A 16,213-nucleotide genomic window follows, 5' to 3' on the forward strand; every position below is an offset into this window, starting at 1 on the left:
TCCATCGTTTGCAATCCTGAGAAGGATTAAAGACAGCAGTACTGCAGGACGTGATCCTGTTTCACATAACAGTATCTCAGCACATACTGCACACAGGCAATATCAGAGACAAGGCGAAACTTAACACATGACCACCATTTGGGTACAGCTGAACTCCTTCATTTTTGAGATTTGCAGAAATTGTACAGCCCATTATAAGTTCTATTAACATGAAGTTGAAGTTTAATTTAATATGGGTAAATGAGGTGTGGGCGTACTGATGTATTAGAAACAATGCTATTAGCCAGAAAATTATAGTGGTCTCATGAGGTAGAAAAAGAAACTAAAGAAATGATATTTAGTTAAGTTCTATGATTGGGTGTTGTTTTTTTTTTTTATAGACTTGTTTTTGCTTTGCAATCAAGTGCGACATTATTCTATTATCATGGTTATACTGTTATTACAATGTACTTGCAGTTGATTACAAATCAAAGCCAGTGATAACTGTGATAATAAAATAACATGTTAACATAATAATCTAGCAAAACGTAATGAAGTGTTGCCATAGATTCAGCAGATGTAAGAGAGTAATATGGGTACCCTAGTAGAATAGTTACTCCCAAGATACTTAACGCAGTGTGGGCTAGAAAACACTTGAAAAAGAATCTATATGGAAAGAAGATAAAGCAAGGTGGAATGGGTATATTTAAATAGCTTCATCTTGGAAGCTGTTTTTCTCACGTTTGTGCTTTTCAACATCAACTTGCCACGTTATGTGCAACAAATAACCCTGTTCCACATTTGTGCATCTGGGATGCAGGCAGCTGTTTAGATTTTAACAGTAAAAGCATACTCACAACTTTCATCTTCCGCCGTGTTGATAAGCAATCTCTCTTTGCATTCATTTTCGACAAGTTGGTCAAAAGGGATAAGCAAAAGGTTAACTTTTCTGAAGGCAAATTCAGAATTTTACCTAACAAACTCAAAATTTACACAGCAGAAAGAGAAGTAGTCACCTTTCAGAACAAACGAGGACACAGCTCTGCTGCCTCTTAAAACCAGTCATCAATATTCATAGGTGTCAGATATGCATTTACAGTTTTCTGCATCCCAGTGGGTGCCAAATAGGTATGGTAAAAGCCTGTCATACAATTTCCATATCTCAGCAACACCAAGACCTTTAGCTACAGCTGTTGCGTCTGATTGTGGATGGAAGTAGACTTCTATAAAAACAAATGAAACACCTAAAACTTACCTAAAATAAACATATCACAAAAGATTATACATCATCAGAAGGTGGAAATGAATTGGTCAGGGTAACAACTGGTCTATTTTGATATCTCCAACACAGTCAGAGAAGAGAGTCTGCAGCCAGCACGTCGACAGGAACAGAAATCAAACCACCCAAGAAACAACAGAGAATCAGCAGAATTCTACCAACAATTTTGTCTTGCCCACAAAATGTTGCACCTTTTACATGACGAGAGAGTGATTAAAGCCATTCCCCTTGTTTTAACTAAAAGATGGGAGAGGAAGGTTAGATGCTGGGGAAATTTTTCACAGAGAAGTGGTGAGGCTGCACTGCTGCCCAGAGCTGTGGGCACCTCCAGAGATGGGGCAGCCAGCCAGGGGGTATGGAACTGGATGATCTTCAAGGTTCCTTCCAACCTAAGCCATTCTATGATTCCATGATAGGATTATTAAAAAGTGAAAACATAGAAGAGACTGGAAGAAGTGGACTATGTCTTTGAAACTGATACATGAATCCAAAGTGTTGATATAGCACATATTGGTAATCGCAGCCTAGGCTCCATGACAAGTTCATGCACAAATTCCCCTCATCTCATTAGCATCTTTAATGACAATTTGGCAGAAAAGAGAGAGAGGATTACATTTTCTTTCTCTTGTGAGTTGTCCATTCAGAAAAGGATTGTATTGCGTCAATAAGGCTGTGTGCAAATCAGTGCAAGGCAGAGAAATTGGCATGTGGCCCTTCTTCCATCAATGTAATTTCCATTTAATTACTGCGCAAGCAGATGAATCACATCAGAGCCTCTTTCCCAGCATGTGCTGATAAAACAAGAAGTGGGAACTTAATGCTACTGTTACTGCTACGTCTCAGGGAGGTGAACTACCCTACAAGGGTATTTGTGCATATTTTAATGATTATTAGGGAACTGTAGAGTCAGAACTTCAAGGGATATGAATTAGAATTAGAGAGCGACTTTAAAATCATCATCTGCTCTGACGAATTTAATGATATCAATTCAGCAGACAGATGCAAAAGGAAGTAGAAAAAATTGAGTTCATTCTGAGTTAATTCATACAATCCTGGAAAAGTTCTTAATTCAAAAAAATGTATGAGGTGGGTATATTTATCTTACAGTAGATCTAAGTGCTCTTCAGAGGTTTCGCCTTGCTTTTCTCACGATTCCTTTCCTTTGTACAGCAGAGGTCTATACCGTCTATAAATGGAGTCTCCTGAACAACGGCAGTGATTTTTCCATGCTTTTAAACTCAAGGATTTGTTGGTGCATTTCATACACTTCCACTGGAAACGTTTCACTGGGGCCTTGGCATATCACCATCACTTAGGTGGGGCCACGAGGCAAGAAATTTTCATGCTATTACATCTACCACACAAAGAGTGGTAAGGACACCACATGCTGAAAAGAAACCATACCAACTTTCACAAAACCCTGCCTGTAACACAGTACAGTGGAAGCAACAAATATCATAGGATGTACCCCCAAACAACAAAATGGTGGCAGGAAGCACATATCTACATGCAACAACAGTCTTCCCCAGTGAATGCAGGGTGTAATTCCCACACAGAACAAGGATGAAATTCTTCTATCAGTTATGCATCAAGTCAGGACCGAGTACAGAAATGCAGCTGACCAAGCGTGGAGTGGTTCTGCCTTGCCCCTAAAGCTTTCCAATATCTGCAGCTGCAGCCAGCACAGGAAAATGAGCCATATGTTAATCTTCACAACAGAAGGCAAGTAGGACCATTCCTGGAAATTGTAACTGCTTGTTGCCAAGTGCAAGGCACACAGCTAACTTGCTCCTCAGCCCAGTGTCATTCTGCTGGGGTTAGTGAGAGGAAGGAGCAAGAGCTCAGCATGAGATAAAACGTCCACAATATTTAATGTGAGAAAGTGGTGCTGGAGGGGAAGCAAGGGCCTTTATGGTAAGAGAAAATAAGAGAGGTTGTAGTAACAGGTGTGGGATATTCCTGATGAAATCACTGAGATGCACCAGCCAGCCTAACGTGATCATCCCTGTGTTTTAAATGCCAGCTCACATATTCACTGTACACAAACGCAGGACGCTGCATTTCCCACATCTCTAAATTAACTTAATGTTTGGGAAAAAGGCAGGAAGAGTGACTATCCTTTTGTTCTTGCTATTCCATGGAATTTATTCTCTCTTGAAATCCCTCTGTTTGCAGAAATCAATAGAAGCAAATGTCAATCCGCAGGCAGCTCCATTGGTTGCTGAGCAGCTGCTGCTGGAGCTGTAGGCTTTGCGGTGTGGTTGGAGAGGCAGGGGACACATTAACTGAGCTGCTCTCCAGATGGCCAACAGATTTGGAAAACGAGGGAGGCCTGAGCTGCAGCTGAGGTTTGCAAAGGGCCACCAGGGTTGGCGCGAGCGTTCGTAGCTAAGAAAGTCTTTGCAAGAAGTTAACTCGGGTAAAGATACATAGACAGATGCAGTGCCGTACAGTAAAATGAACTCAGCCTGTGCAAAACGCCTGGAATTCTCATTAAATCATTTCCCTTCATTTTGAGACGTGTGTTTCAACACACCCAAGGGTGGCCGTGCCTCACCCAAGAGCAATGCTGCTCTCCCTCCCAGATGAGGCTCCATCTGCCTATGGGAAACACGTCTGCTGTCTTGGTTTGACTGGTGAGCCTGGCAAACTGCCTGGCACCTTTACAAAGCAGCAAATTTATCTCTGGAGCTGTTTATCGTCACAGGGTCTTTCTGCTTCTGTATAACAATTCTGCTTTCCCTCACTGTCTTCTATCAATTTCTGGTTTGCTACAAAACATGTAACTTTATATTTCTTTCCAACTCGTAAAAGTTAATTACAATGAGGCAACGCACTTACCGAGCTACTACTGGAGCTAACAGGCTACTGTCATAAAAAGTAAACAAAAAATTCATGCATTTTAAAGCACATTTAGCTTCACTGATTTAGAAGCAAATTGGGCATGAGACGATTGCACTGACAGCATTAAAACTGCTGCTGTGTTTAAACTGACATCAGTTCTCCTGTAAAACAAAGATGTAACTATACTCACTCTGGGTTTTGGGGGCTCCACTTACCTTATCAAGCCCTTATAGTGCTGTAGTTTTAAAAATCTTTTGCAGTTTCCAAACGTTTTGTAGCAAAAGGATGAAATTAAAAATAGATGGAAATCCTTACTTGTGTTAAACAACAGAACTTCAAGGTACACGTTCAGAAACATTCTAATAAGCCACACTTGAACACACAGGTTTTCTTTTGGATGGGCAACTCTAAAATTTCACCGGGCAGACAAGACCTGCCTGTCAAATATAGAGACTACAGTATGACTAATAGCTCCCTGCTTGGATACTGCTTACGTGCTGTGGGTAGAATAGAAAACTCTTAGGCCATAAATTCAGCTGGTGCAAGTAGGAGTTGCTCCATCGAGATCACTGAGAGTAGGTTTATCTTTTCCATTCATTTTCAGGAATTTGGGGAGAGGCTGAAGCTGGACTCCATTGTCTACATTTGGACTGGCAAGGAAGCACCATCCCTGAGACACCTGGGTGGAATTTACTGCATTAGTTCTTACCTAGGGCTGCTGCCAGGGGATGTTCTGGAGTAACATGAAGCAATGCAGAAAACTTAGTCCTGTATCAACTGCTTACCTGAGCAGGTAACAACCTGCTCTCATTAGTAAATTGCTTTCTGGCTTTGTTTTAGACCACAGCCCTTAATTGATTTAGAGACGATGGGCCTAATTTTGTGCCTGCTTCTGATGTAGCTGGGAGAGAGGAAACACTGGTAACTGATTTTCCTGGGTAAAGCTGTAGATAAGCAGCCCAGGTTGTCACCTTTTGAAGGAAAGCTGCAAGGCTCATTTACTTCTCCTTACAAAGCACAGAGGGACATCAGAGGCTCTGCTTTTTTCAAACTACAGCATTAGGATTTTCTATCTAAAAGCTTCTATTTGCAGGAAAGTTGAGGATGGCAAAGATATGAATTTTGATTTGGAAATGAAGCCCTCAGAGGTTTGTCACGGCTTTCTGTTGCTACAAAATTCCACGTGTAGATCCAGATTTCAGCAGCCCAACAGCAGGCAGAACTGACAGCAAACAGTCTCTGGAAAACAGGAGATATGACTGCAATAGCTCTGCCTTAGCAACACTTGGCAGTAACAGGACAGTGAGTCAGAAAGTCTTTTCAACTCCTTGCTCTTGTGAGATCAGGAAACTCTCTTTGGAGTTTACAGTTTTGCTTTCCCATTTAGACTGTGCAAAATCTGACTACTTCTTTCTCTTCCTCTACCTTTGCATTTATTTTTCCAACCAAAACCAACCAGCCAACCAAAAAAATCCTCACTCTCAGCTAAGCAATCCCAGATGAGTTTTCTTTTCTTCCAACAGAAAACACTGAAAAAAGAGGAGCACCAACCACACAAAGCCAACACAAAGGCAATTGCAAGTAGCTCTCATCCATAAAAGCAAAAGAAAGTGAAAGTCCACTGAAACTGGGAACATTCCTTCCTATTCCATTTCTTTATGAAAAGGCTCCCCAGGGAGGTGATTGAGTCACCATCCCTGAACGTGTTTAAAAACCGTTTGGATGTGGTGCTCAGGGATGTGATTTGGCAGTGAGCTCTTAGAGTTAGGGTAGTATGGGTAGGTTGTGGTTGGACTTGGTGATCATGAAGGTCTTTTCCAACCTGAGCTATTCTATGATTCTCTGATCAGGACCTGCAGTCTGAGAAACATTGCAGGGCACTGAGTGCGTTAGGCCGTTTTACTGCCAAAAGTGCCAGCTCACTGCTCTTTACCTACATACATCACAGACTTTTAATGGGAGAGTCACCCATGCTTTGTGTGCATTGTAGTGGTAGAGATTTCCTGAGACTCAGAGGAGACCAGAGAAACCTCTGGGAGCCTTCTACATGAAGGATGCTGCTGTAGTTGTGCCAAGAGGTACAGCTGTACTGGGCAGGAGGAGTGTAAAGAGGACTGGGGAGGCAGAGAATAACTCTGGCAAAAGCTCCAGCTTGTCTGAACAAGCTGCCAATATTTCCCCTGACCTTACTGTGTTCAGGATCTGGTGCATTCTGCAAGAAGCCATTCCCCAGATCCACCCATAAGCATGGGGAAAATCACAGAGTGTCACCAACCTGCAGGCTGCTGTCACTGATCACAACAAAGGAGGCAGCAAAATAACATTTAGACAACAAGATCCATGGTGTTCTTTAGCATTCCTGTTTCACTTTTCTACATTTAGAGGGGAAAAGAGGGACAAAAGGAAGGGAAAGAATAGCTCTTCTCATTTCTACTTGACAGCTCACCTTTAACCTCAGATAGCATGGATTCATGCTTCCATTGCAGCATTTAGCAGGTGAACACAACCAGCTTTGTTCAGGCCCTTCTGCAGGAGGTACCATCCTTCACAGAGCCTGCCAAACCCTCAGGGCAAATGAGTCTGCAGCATCCCTCAGAGCCTATGGAAATCAGACTCAGGATGAGCTCAGCAATGCCCTGAGGTTATTGGGTGGTGCAAGCATGGATTGCATACATCTGCCTCAAAGCAGCCGTGTAACCATCTGTGTGAAAAGGCCTCTCAACCCAGCCCAACACAAACAGCAGCGATGGGTGGTTTGGTGCTGTTTTCCCTTGTGCTGAGCCCATGCATGGCAGCAGACTGGGGGCCGAAGGCTCCATTAACCCACAGCAGAAAACGCAGCCCGCTGCTTAACAGCAAGAGGTGAGGAGAAGCAAAAGAGCATGTTTACAAATAGGAAGAAAATATTATTCTCTGGTGTTTTCTCCTAAAGCTGGCATGTGGGCAGGATCCTCTTGTCAATGGAAACGAGCACGGGGAGGATAATAATAAATATTGCTGCCTACACAGAGAAGAAGGATGAAGCCAGCGCTGAGCGATACACAGGCAGCACAGAGAGGAGAAATAATAAGGAAGAGGCAAGCAGTAAAAAATTTACTGGTGATCATTCTGCCTCTGTATCTGACAGCAAAAATTGGTCTTCAGAGCCCCACGAACCGCTGCTCCACAATGTGGATTATAGGTGAGCTTAAATTAGTAATAAGGACCCGACACAAAACCGCTGGGCTCTATGCATAGCAGGTGAGAGAAGAGAAATTCAAGCTCTCATAAAGCAGGCACTGATTGACAGCCAAGCACAGAGATCTGCTTCTGGTCCCACAGCTTTGGCCACTTCCCATGCAAGTTTCTCAGCAGCATTCATGGGGCTGAAATACAGTTGATAGGCCCTGGTAGGATATCCAAAATATTCTACATTTTGGATGTTTCATAGAATCGTTAAGGTTAGAAAAGACCTCTAAGATCAAGCCCAACTGTCAACCCATCACCATCAGCACAACAGGTCACCGCAGAGCACGCAGAACGGGGACACAAACTCCCTTATACTACACCAGCAATGAGGGTAATCCTGTCCCTCTTCCAGCTTTCCATAGGAGGAACGCTGTAGAAATGGATACACTTCTGCAGAGTTCTCAGTTTCAGAAACACACCGTATTTTGGTTTAAAAAGTATATTTACACAGAAGGATTTGCAGCATCTCTAGCTGCCATGTATGCCATCATGGGAAGTTGAGCATGTCTGGAGCTGACGGGACTCCTGAGTACTGGGTTTGGTAGGTGGGTGGCAAAGACATTTGGGTACACAGCACAATGGAGACAAGATTTCCATGGGCTACAGCAGAGCAGGAAGAGGAGAGGCAGCTTTGCAGATGGAAACATTTGCTTCCAGAGCACGTAATGAATAACAGCACACGTTTTCAAACAGAAAGAGCATACAAGCACACCTTGTGCCATGTAACCTTCGTTCCTGCAACTGGAGTTAATGAAGCTTTGCTGAGAGCAGAGGAGGGACACCTGTGCATTTGTCATGCCGGTTATTAACACCTAGTTCACTTGTCCTACCTTGGGAAACAGATGGCAGCTCAGGCAAGATGGATCTCAGGATATCACAGGGGTTGGGGTGACAGTGATGGTTGGCTGCTCCTTGGCATCGTTGTCCCACAGTGCTCATTGTGGCTTTGGCCCCTACACGCTGCACTCAGCAGGGAGCACAGCCTGGTTGGGGGCTTGGGGAAAGACTCAAATCCTCCTTCCACACAAACACAGCAGGAATTCAGACACAAGGAGCAGCCCGGATCCATCACAACTCTCACATCACAATTCAGTACAGGGCCAAAGAACCAACCAAGGGGCCTTGTTCCCACCTTCCTTGAGGGGCACAGGATCTCTGAGGGGGCCATTCAGACCAATGCTTGGGATATGCTAACAGCAAGCCAGCTCCACTCCCTCCTCTTATTCTGAAATATCTCTGTGTCTGTCACAGCCCACTTGCCATGATAATACTGCTTCTCATTGCAAATTTAGCAGCTGCTGTTGCTCTGCGTGCTCACAGTTCAGCTGAGGAAGGGACAGATTCATCCCAAGGGAGAGAAAAGAGCTTCCACACGAAGATTTAGAGTGGGTCCCACGAAATTATTTAGGAAGAATTTACAAGGCAAGCCAAGGTTTTACTAAAATCTGAATTTTTATGGGGCTGCTTCCTATTATATTAAAAGTGACAGGCTTTCTAAATCTGCCTGTGAAGCTGCAGCACACACATAAAAACAGCTCAGTCACCACTAAAGGACATTACCATCTGCCCAAAGAACTGAAGGGAGGTCAGACATTGAACACTGTTATAATTTTCTCTACTAGAAGAAAGATATATCCTGCAGATGTTGCTTAGAAATGATACAAGACTGCCTCCCCAGGGAGCTGGGTGCGTTCCTTAGCACTTTTTGCTCTCCCCAACTTTCAGCTGAGATTTAATTCACAAGTCCAGTAAACCCAAATGCTTTAATATCAGTTCCTCTTCATTCCTGGTCCACCCAATGTTTCCATTTCATCAGTTAAACAAACAAAAAATAGCCCATCTGAATGGATCCAGCCCATACTGGTGTCATTCTGCAAGTATCAGCTTTGATTTCATGTCTCTCATTACAAAAGAATACAAAAATCTTGACGTTTTCAGCCATGATATAAATATAAAAACATCTAAGAAATGGGAAAGAATAACAAAAGACTAGAATCAGTTAAATTAATAAAAGCATTAATAATGCAGCAAGAAGACTACAAAAATACTTTAGAGCACTGTGGTTTCTATTTCCAAGTGCTGCGCCTTGCTCAGATGATGGCATTTTCCCCCCCAGCCAGGCTTCCAGTCTTCACTGTGCTAGGTCCAAAATAAAAATTTTAAGAAGAACTATGAACAAGATAAAAAGGTAAAAATAAGGCACGGATAATCTTTGATGAGATCAGAAATGAAATTAAGAAGATATCTATGTGAATGGAGCAAGGCCAGATCTCAATATAATGATTAAAAAATAAAGGCTCCTTCTGGAAATGGTTTGGGAACAGACTGATGCTAATACAAATGACCAAATTTGATCACTGCTGAGGAAGGACACGTAGCATCACTCCCTCCTCCTGCCAGATACCATCATTTGCAGCTCTCATATGCTGGTTTCAGCTCTCCAGACTTGATTCTCACTTGAGCAGTAACTTACTCAGCAACGCCTTGTCCTTGCCTTGCTCCATCAGCTCTCCCTGCAAGCTGTTTGCTGTTTGTAGGGAGCATCGCTGCAGAAAATCAGACTGGGATCAGGTGAAAGGAGATGGCAGAGGCAGCTGTTGGACTCACAGCTCTTCCAGTTCCCCCCACCCTTCCCTCTACAGAAGGCTGCTGCAAGTGCTCAGCACATCTCTGTCACTGCATAATAATGATGATAATTAGCAATAATAACAATAATCTGGATGTAAAGCTGCTCCAGCACTTGGTGCTAATGGATGCTGCTTCTACTAACAGCCTTGCTGGAAGCTGTGTTGGGACACCAGCTTCACGCTGCTGTTTGAATCTCAGGCAAAAGCCTGAAGCCTGGACATGTGGAGACCAGGACATGTGCTGGCCACTAGCTGGACACACTGGGAACTCACTGACACCATTGGTCTGGAGTCATTAGGGCAAAGAAAGGTTCAATACCTTCTGGAATTTCTGCTTGGAAGAGCTGATGTCTAAGACTGATGGTCTTTAGAGGGCACAGCAGGGATGGATGGATGAATGGTTGGACTAGATGATCTTAGTTGTCTTTTCCAACTTTAATGATTTGATGATTCTAATGAAGGAATATAAGCGAAAACTATTTTATGGGCTTTCTCTTGCCCATAGTAAGAGATACAATGCAAACCTACCATTGCTTTTCCCTAAATCACCCTGAGGAAAAAATCTCAGTACATTGTCAGAAGCTCCATTCCGTGCAGAACAGCTGATGCCCTCCCTCCTAGGTCATGCCCATATCTTTAGTTACATCCAAAGTTTCTCCACTGAGATTAAGCACAGTTTTAATTTTTCATTTACTCTCTCTGATGCTTGCTTATTAATTAGCTCATTAATATAGTTCTTTAGGAATTACATGCCGTGGAAAATGTACTAAGTTGTCAAAAGCAACTCATCTATTAGTACAAGACATTCAAGAAAGACTAATTGATACATATATCAGAGCAATGTCTAAAAGGTGAAGAACCCAGCATAATGCCTCCTGCCATCACTTCCTTTGTACTTAAGTTCTGGAATTAATTGGCAACTTGATTTTTCCTTCTTAAAACAAACAAATGAAAAACAAACAAAAACAAAAACAACAGAAACCAACACAACAAAACCAAATGCACACACAGAAAAGGGAAGCATTTGTGGAGAGAGAGCATCTATTGGATTTTCTGGTTATGGTTCACGTGAAATCTATTTAATCAATCTCATTAAATGAAAATTAAGGAAATGAACCTACTCTGCAAACTAGAATTTATCATCGGGTCTCAGGGAGGTGACGTAGGAGCTCACTCATCTATTTATTACTTGTGGGTTTTTTTGAGGTTCCGCTCTGATTGCAGAAATTAAAAGTAACTTCTACAACTCTGGAAGAGATCCATTGGATCCATTTCTCCGCACGGCAGCTTTCAAAGATCCTGGTGTCAGAATGCATGGACTGCAAAGTACGTAGGTTAAAATATCAGGATAAAAATGATCCCCATTCTCAGCTCCCATCTCCAACCCACGTCTTTGGCCGTGAATCCCAGATACTCTTAGGTGAAATGTGAATATTCCCCCCCTTAATCACTGCTGGTGTTGGCTTGTGTACTACTACAGCAAACAGTGCAAAACCTGTTAAAGCATTTTTAAAAACTTTTCTTGATTTGTAGCACTTAGGAAAAAAAAAAAAAAAAAAGATAAATTCCAATGTTCTCCTGGCCATGGAGGTGCCTAAAGTGCTTGCAAGGCTGCTGGAGGAGGAGGGATTTCCTTAAAGGTCTAATATTAGTGCTCTGCTAGAAGAAAAAGGAATCACTACGGTTCCTCTTCAAATCAATGATATTTACTTGCCTTTAAATATGCAGTGTACTTTACACCTTTAAATGACCTTAAGGAATAATTTCTAGGAACAACAGAAAATCCATTTCCATTAGTTTCCAAAGACTCAGAAAGTATATATGTTGAGGATCACTGCCATAAATTCACCTTTTAGAGTCACCGGGTAACTGAGAATTTATGCAAGTGCAGGTCAGTCAAATAATTCTGTATTTATATGCTCCCTGTCAAGTTCTGGAGAACCACAGCAAAGTGCTAAAAATAAAACATCAGTGCTGTAATTTGCAGAAGATTTAGAGATGGAACTATTATGATAGCCCAAAATAAAAGGCTTTATGCATAAGAACTCAATGGATAGGTCTGTATCTAAATCACATATTGATTGAACTCTCTGTAGACAGGTTCTATAAGCTTTGGAATTATGTATCCTTGATCAATGTGTTTTCAAAATGAATCTCTGGCTGATTTAATCATTTGAGCAAGTGAAGAAGTCACATAAACATCTCTACATTTTACTTTATAGGACAGTTAACCAATTTCTAATCAAATCAGTAAGTTAAACAGCATTATTTGTTTCCAACAAATATCAATATTAAAATAGTTTTCAAAGAAAGTCTCAAAACAGACATCAAAAAAGACAAAACACTGTATATTAAAAGCACACCCATTATGTTTACACGTGCGTGTACAAACGTGGTGAGAAGCAGAGATAGAGAAGCAGAATCCCTTTGTGATACCCAGTGATGGAGAGTCCTAGCACCGCACTGAGAAATCGGTTCAAAGTCTCAGACAGACAAAGGAGTTGGATATGGTGGGTGTTTCACTCCTCTGAACTGCTAACCACGGTCCTAGAGTGTATCACTACTTTCCCACAGAGCAGGACAAATGCATTGACCCCGGTGTGAGAGGGAAGCAATAATGAGTGCTCACATCTACACTGCAGGTCTCACGGTGGTTTAAACAGGGGAAGTTGCTCTTGGGTTAGAAATAGGGAAACTGAGGCACAGACAAGCAAAATGATTCCCTGAAAGGCACAGGGCAAGCCGAACAAATGCCAAGAACTTTCTTCTGAGTGCCCAAACTGCTGTGTGCAAAACTCCTTTCTAAGTTAGCGCTCAAATCCCATTTGTGTCAGTGGGATTCAAGCTCAAGGACCGACTGACCTCACTTAGAGCTGGCTCAGTTCCAACCACACACCGCCCTGCTTTTCCCAAAGCTTTGGTTTCCCAGCCAATTTGGGGGCAGTTCCACCAAGAAGATAAAAAAGGGACTCGATGCTGCAGCTTTTCAGGGCACTCTCAGCAATAAAAACCAACACCGACGCTGTGCACGTGTCATTCCTGGCAGCAAGGAAAACAAGCAGGGGGTGCCAATAAGGAGGGAAGCCACTTACCATACAGCACTGCAATGAGCGACACGGGCATGACCAGGATACCCACCAGCATGTCTGCCACCGCCAAGGACATCAGGAAGAAGTTTGTGGCGTTCTGCAACTTCTTCTCCAAGGACACAGCCATAATTACCAGTATGTTGCCCCCGATGGTAAGCAGGATGACGACCAAGATCAAGAGGGCTGGCCAGTTCTTCTCTCTCACTGACATCCGAGAGACTTCACCCTTCTCAGAGGCATTGAGAGGATCGGATGTAGGTAAACTCTGATTCAGAGTCAAATTGGTGCTTAAAGACCAAGCCATCAGACCACCATGCAAACTAAAATCCAGCGTAACAGACACTGTTGTCAAGCTGAGTAATATTCCAGTGCTACTTAAAGTGCTCATCGTCTGGGACTGCTTTTTCTGTCTCTTAACCGTGCCGCAGAGGTGATCCCTTTTCCAAATTGTGGGTCCAAAGCAGACGTCGAACTTCACAAAACCTGAGCCAGGAAATCATTTGATCTCCCATGGTGAATCGGACCTTACAGAAGTCAGCGTGGAGCTCGTCTGGTTCCCCTGGGAGCAGTGGAAGGTGACCACTGACCAGCAGCCTTGATGGGCAGTAGGCTTTGCAATCTCCAGCTGAATCCCAGGTCCACCATTCTGAAAAGGAAAGAAAAATCGCATTCTTAACCGAAATCACGGTGCACACAACACCTTTTTTTTTTAATCCTCATGCAAGTGACATTCTTATTCTCTTATTCTCTCTTCCTGCTGGTAGGACGTTCTCCAGACTGCACGTAATTTATCTTGTGGGTACAGACTATGCCTAGAATCATGGGGGAGAGAGGGAGAGAAACACATCAGTGTGCTCTGGCTGGTTAAAAGCTGATTATCACTAATTAAATGTTTTGTGAAATCTGCAAAGGCAAACGCGAAGAACAAAATATGTTGTGGTTGATAGCCACTTCACAGATACTCTGCCACTGTGTAAAATAGTAATTGCGTGAAATTTCAACCAACCCAGCCTGCACAGTCACAGCACAGGGTAAACCATCTTAAGCTGGGAGCAGTTGGATATGTTTTGCACATTTTGAGGAAAAAACACACAGCTGCTGTAGAACGCTCAGATGTTAGAGATGAACTCTCCCATAATAACAAAGACCACGCTTTGTCTTATTTGGAAACAAACGGTATAGAAAACCCAATATACAGCAGGTGACAGCATACAGGGTTACACTGCCAACCTCTCCAAACAAAAAGAGAACGTAAAAGGGATGTGTTCCCAGCCTTGGCTAAATCACATCCTCAGGAACACAATTGTTTTGGCTGCCAGTAGCATTCAACAGATGAAAACAGCAGTTCATTTCCAGCACATCAGGATCCCAATGGGGAAAACTTGGTGGTGTACAGAATAGGACCCAAAGCACAGAAGGAGAGCAGTTAGTACAAGAAGGAAAAGAGCTCTGTCATTAATAAACAAATATACAAAGGCAGATTTTAGTCTTTTCCTTGAGTACTTTGTCTTAGACAACAATTTGCTATTCAGGGATCAAAAGCTAAATGTAACATAGGGGTTTACATGAGATTTTACGTAAAATAAGAAGTGTTCAGAGTCCTGTAATAAAATGTTCAACATTCATGGAGGTTTTGGAAACTTACTAATGGGCTTCATGCAGAAAAATGTTTCTTAAATGAGCAGTGTGTATAATGAACCCAGATTTGCTTCTGCATTGTAGTTAATTACTCCCCAAGGGTCTCTAAACCTCAAATTTAGGAAGAAGTTTTTGCACTATGTGCACAGAAAATAATTTCACAGCTGCACATGAGGATGAATTAGCGAGTAATCATTGGGCCATTTATTTTTCCAACATCTCCAGTCTAAAACAAATCTATAGAAGGTTGGGTGTATCTTTTCTCAGAACACAGCTATCACTGCAAAGCTGTGAACAAAATACTCTTCCTTCACTTTGGCACAGTGATTTGGGGACACAGAGCAGCATCGTAGCATCTAAGCTTTACTGTGCAGCACAGCCCCAATGGGAACCTCCAGGTATCCAGAAATGCTCTCTCTTTGGCTCTCTGGCTCTTGGGTACTTCCCATCACGTCACACTAATGGTTTGGCAGGGCAAGCAGAAAAATCATGTCTGAACTTGAGGAAATGGTTTCTGCACAAAGTTAGCATGCACCAGGCCTGCGGAACTGAAGAAATCCCTGTTCTAAAAATGAACCCATTTCCCAGTGATCCTCATCCTCACACTCCTGACATGCACGTGTTCTGCATGGAAGAGCAGAATTACGCTACGGCATTCAGAAACTGAACGTTCAGAGTTAAGACTGTGAGGGTAGAAATGAATCTCAGAATGCAAAGTTCGTCCTTTCTGTTAAAATGGGAATTAGGACTTACTTTAAAGTCGGCCCATTCACCTGTCTGCTATTCAGAGTGACTGAAAGAGAACCATTCCCACTCATGTACCAATAGAGAACAAGAAAAAGAGGGAAAACATGAAGGCACCTGAGAAAAACAACATTTTCCCATGTGCACTTAAAAGATCCAAAGTGCAATCCCATGAATAGCTGTGTACACACGTAGAAGAGAAGTACAGAAAAGAAGCAGTGAACTAGCAGGAGCTCTGCCTTACCCTACAGCCCCAAACCATGGCTGATGTGGATGGAAGATATTGACCTTGCTCCACTTTTACTGGCTGTAGAATTGCTGCTATTCATCCCAGAACAATATCAGGCTCTCTAGTAGCCAGAATAACCAGAGAGATCAGGATAATGAGAGCATTCAGAAGAGGTACAGGTTTTATCCAAGACTACAATGGTAAAAACAAATTATCATTTAGAGAAAGAAAAGCATCCTTATATCAACAAAGGAAATATTTTGCCTATATTCGTTTTGAATAATGATACGTGAAAGTGTGACAAACAGCAGTGCTGAAGACAGAGCTCCACCTCCAGAATTAATAACCTTATTGCTCCATTCGTACATTTAATTTTATTTTTTACATGGATTCTGACTGGAAGTCATTAGCTTTCTTTTTCATAGCATCACAGTTCTGCACAAGTTACATTTTTATGACTAATTCCATCAGCTACAGCCTTCTAGGCACATTACTGTACCAGAAAAATAATTCACATTTTATTCATGAATTCTGGATATGTTTAAGGAATATTTCC

General features: G+C 42.4%; 1 protein-coding gene across 5 annotated transcripts in view; it reads right to left on the reverse strand.

Annotated features, from left to right (window-relative positions):
• The window catches only part of HTR2C (5-hydroxytryptamine receptor 2C), a 194,349-nt gene that overhangs the window by 19,192 nt on the left and 158,944 nt on the right, over positions 1–16,213 (reverse strand). For 4 of the 5 annotated variants that reach the window (XM_090150398.1, XM_031594181.2, XM_090150395.1 and 1 more), the window contains exon 2: positions 13,050–13,692. In XM_090150398.1, coding sequence (XP_090006524.1) covers positions 13,050–13,434 — 385 coding nt within the window. In that variant the 5' untranslated portion in view covers positions 13,435–13,692. Of the gene's footprint in view, positions 1–13,049; positions 13,693–15,672; positions 15,771–16,213 lie in introns of those variants that run through there. The other variant, XM_090150397.1, reaches the window with a different exon arrangement.

Source organism: Phasianus colchicus, chromosome 14 (assembly GCF_987193195.1).
Source record: "Phasianus colchicus chromosome 14, bPhaCol1.hap1.1, whole genome shotgun sequence".
In the NCBI taxonomy this organism is placed as follows: Eukaryota; Metazoa; Chordata; class Aves; order Galliformes; family Phasianidae; genus Phasianus; species Phasianus colchicus.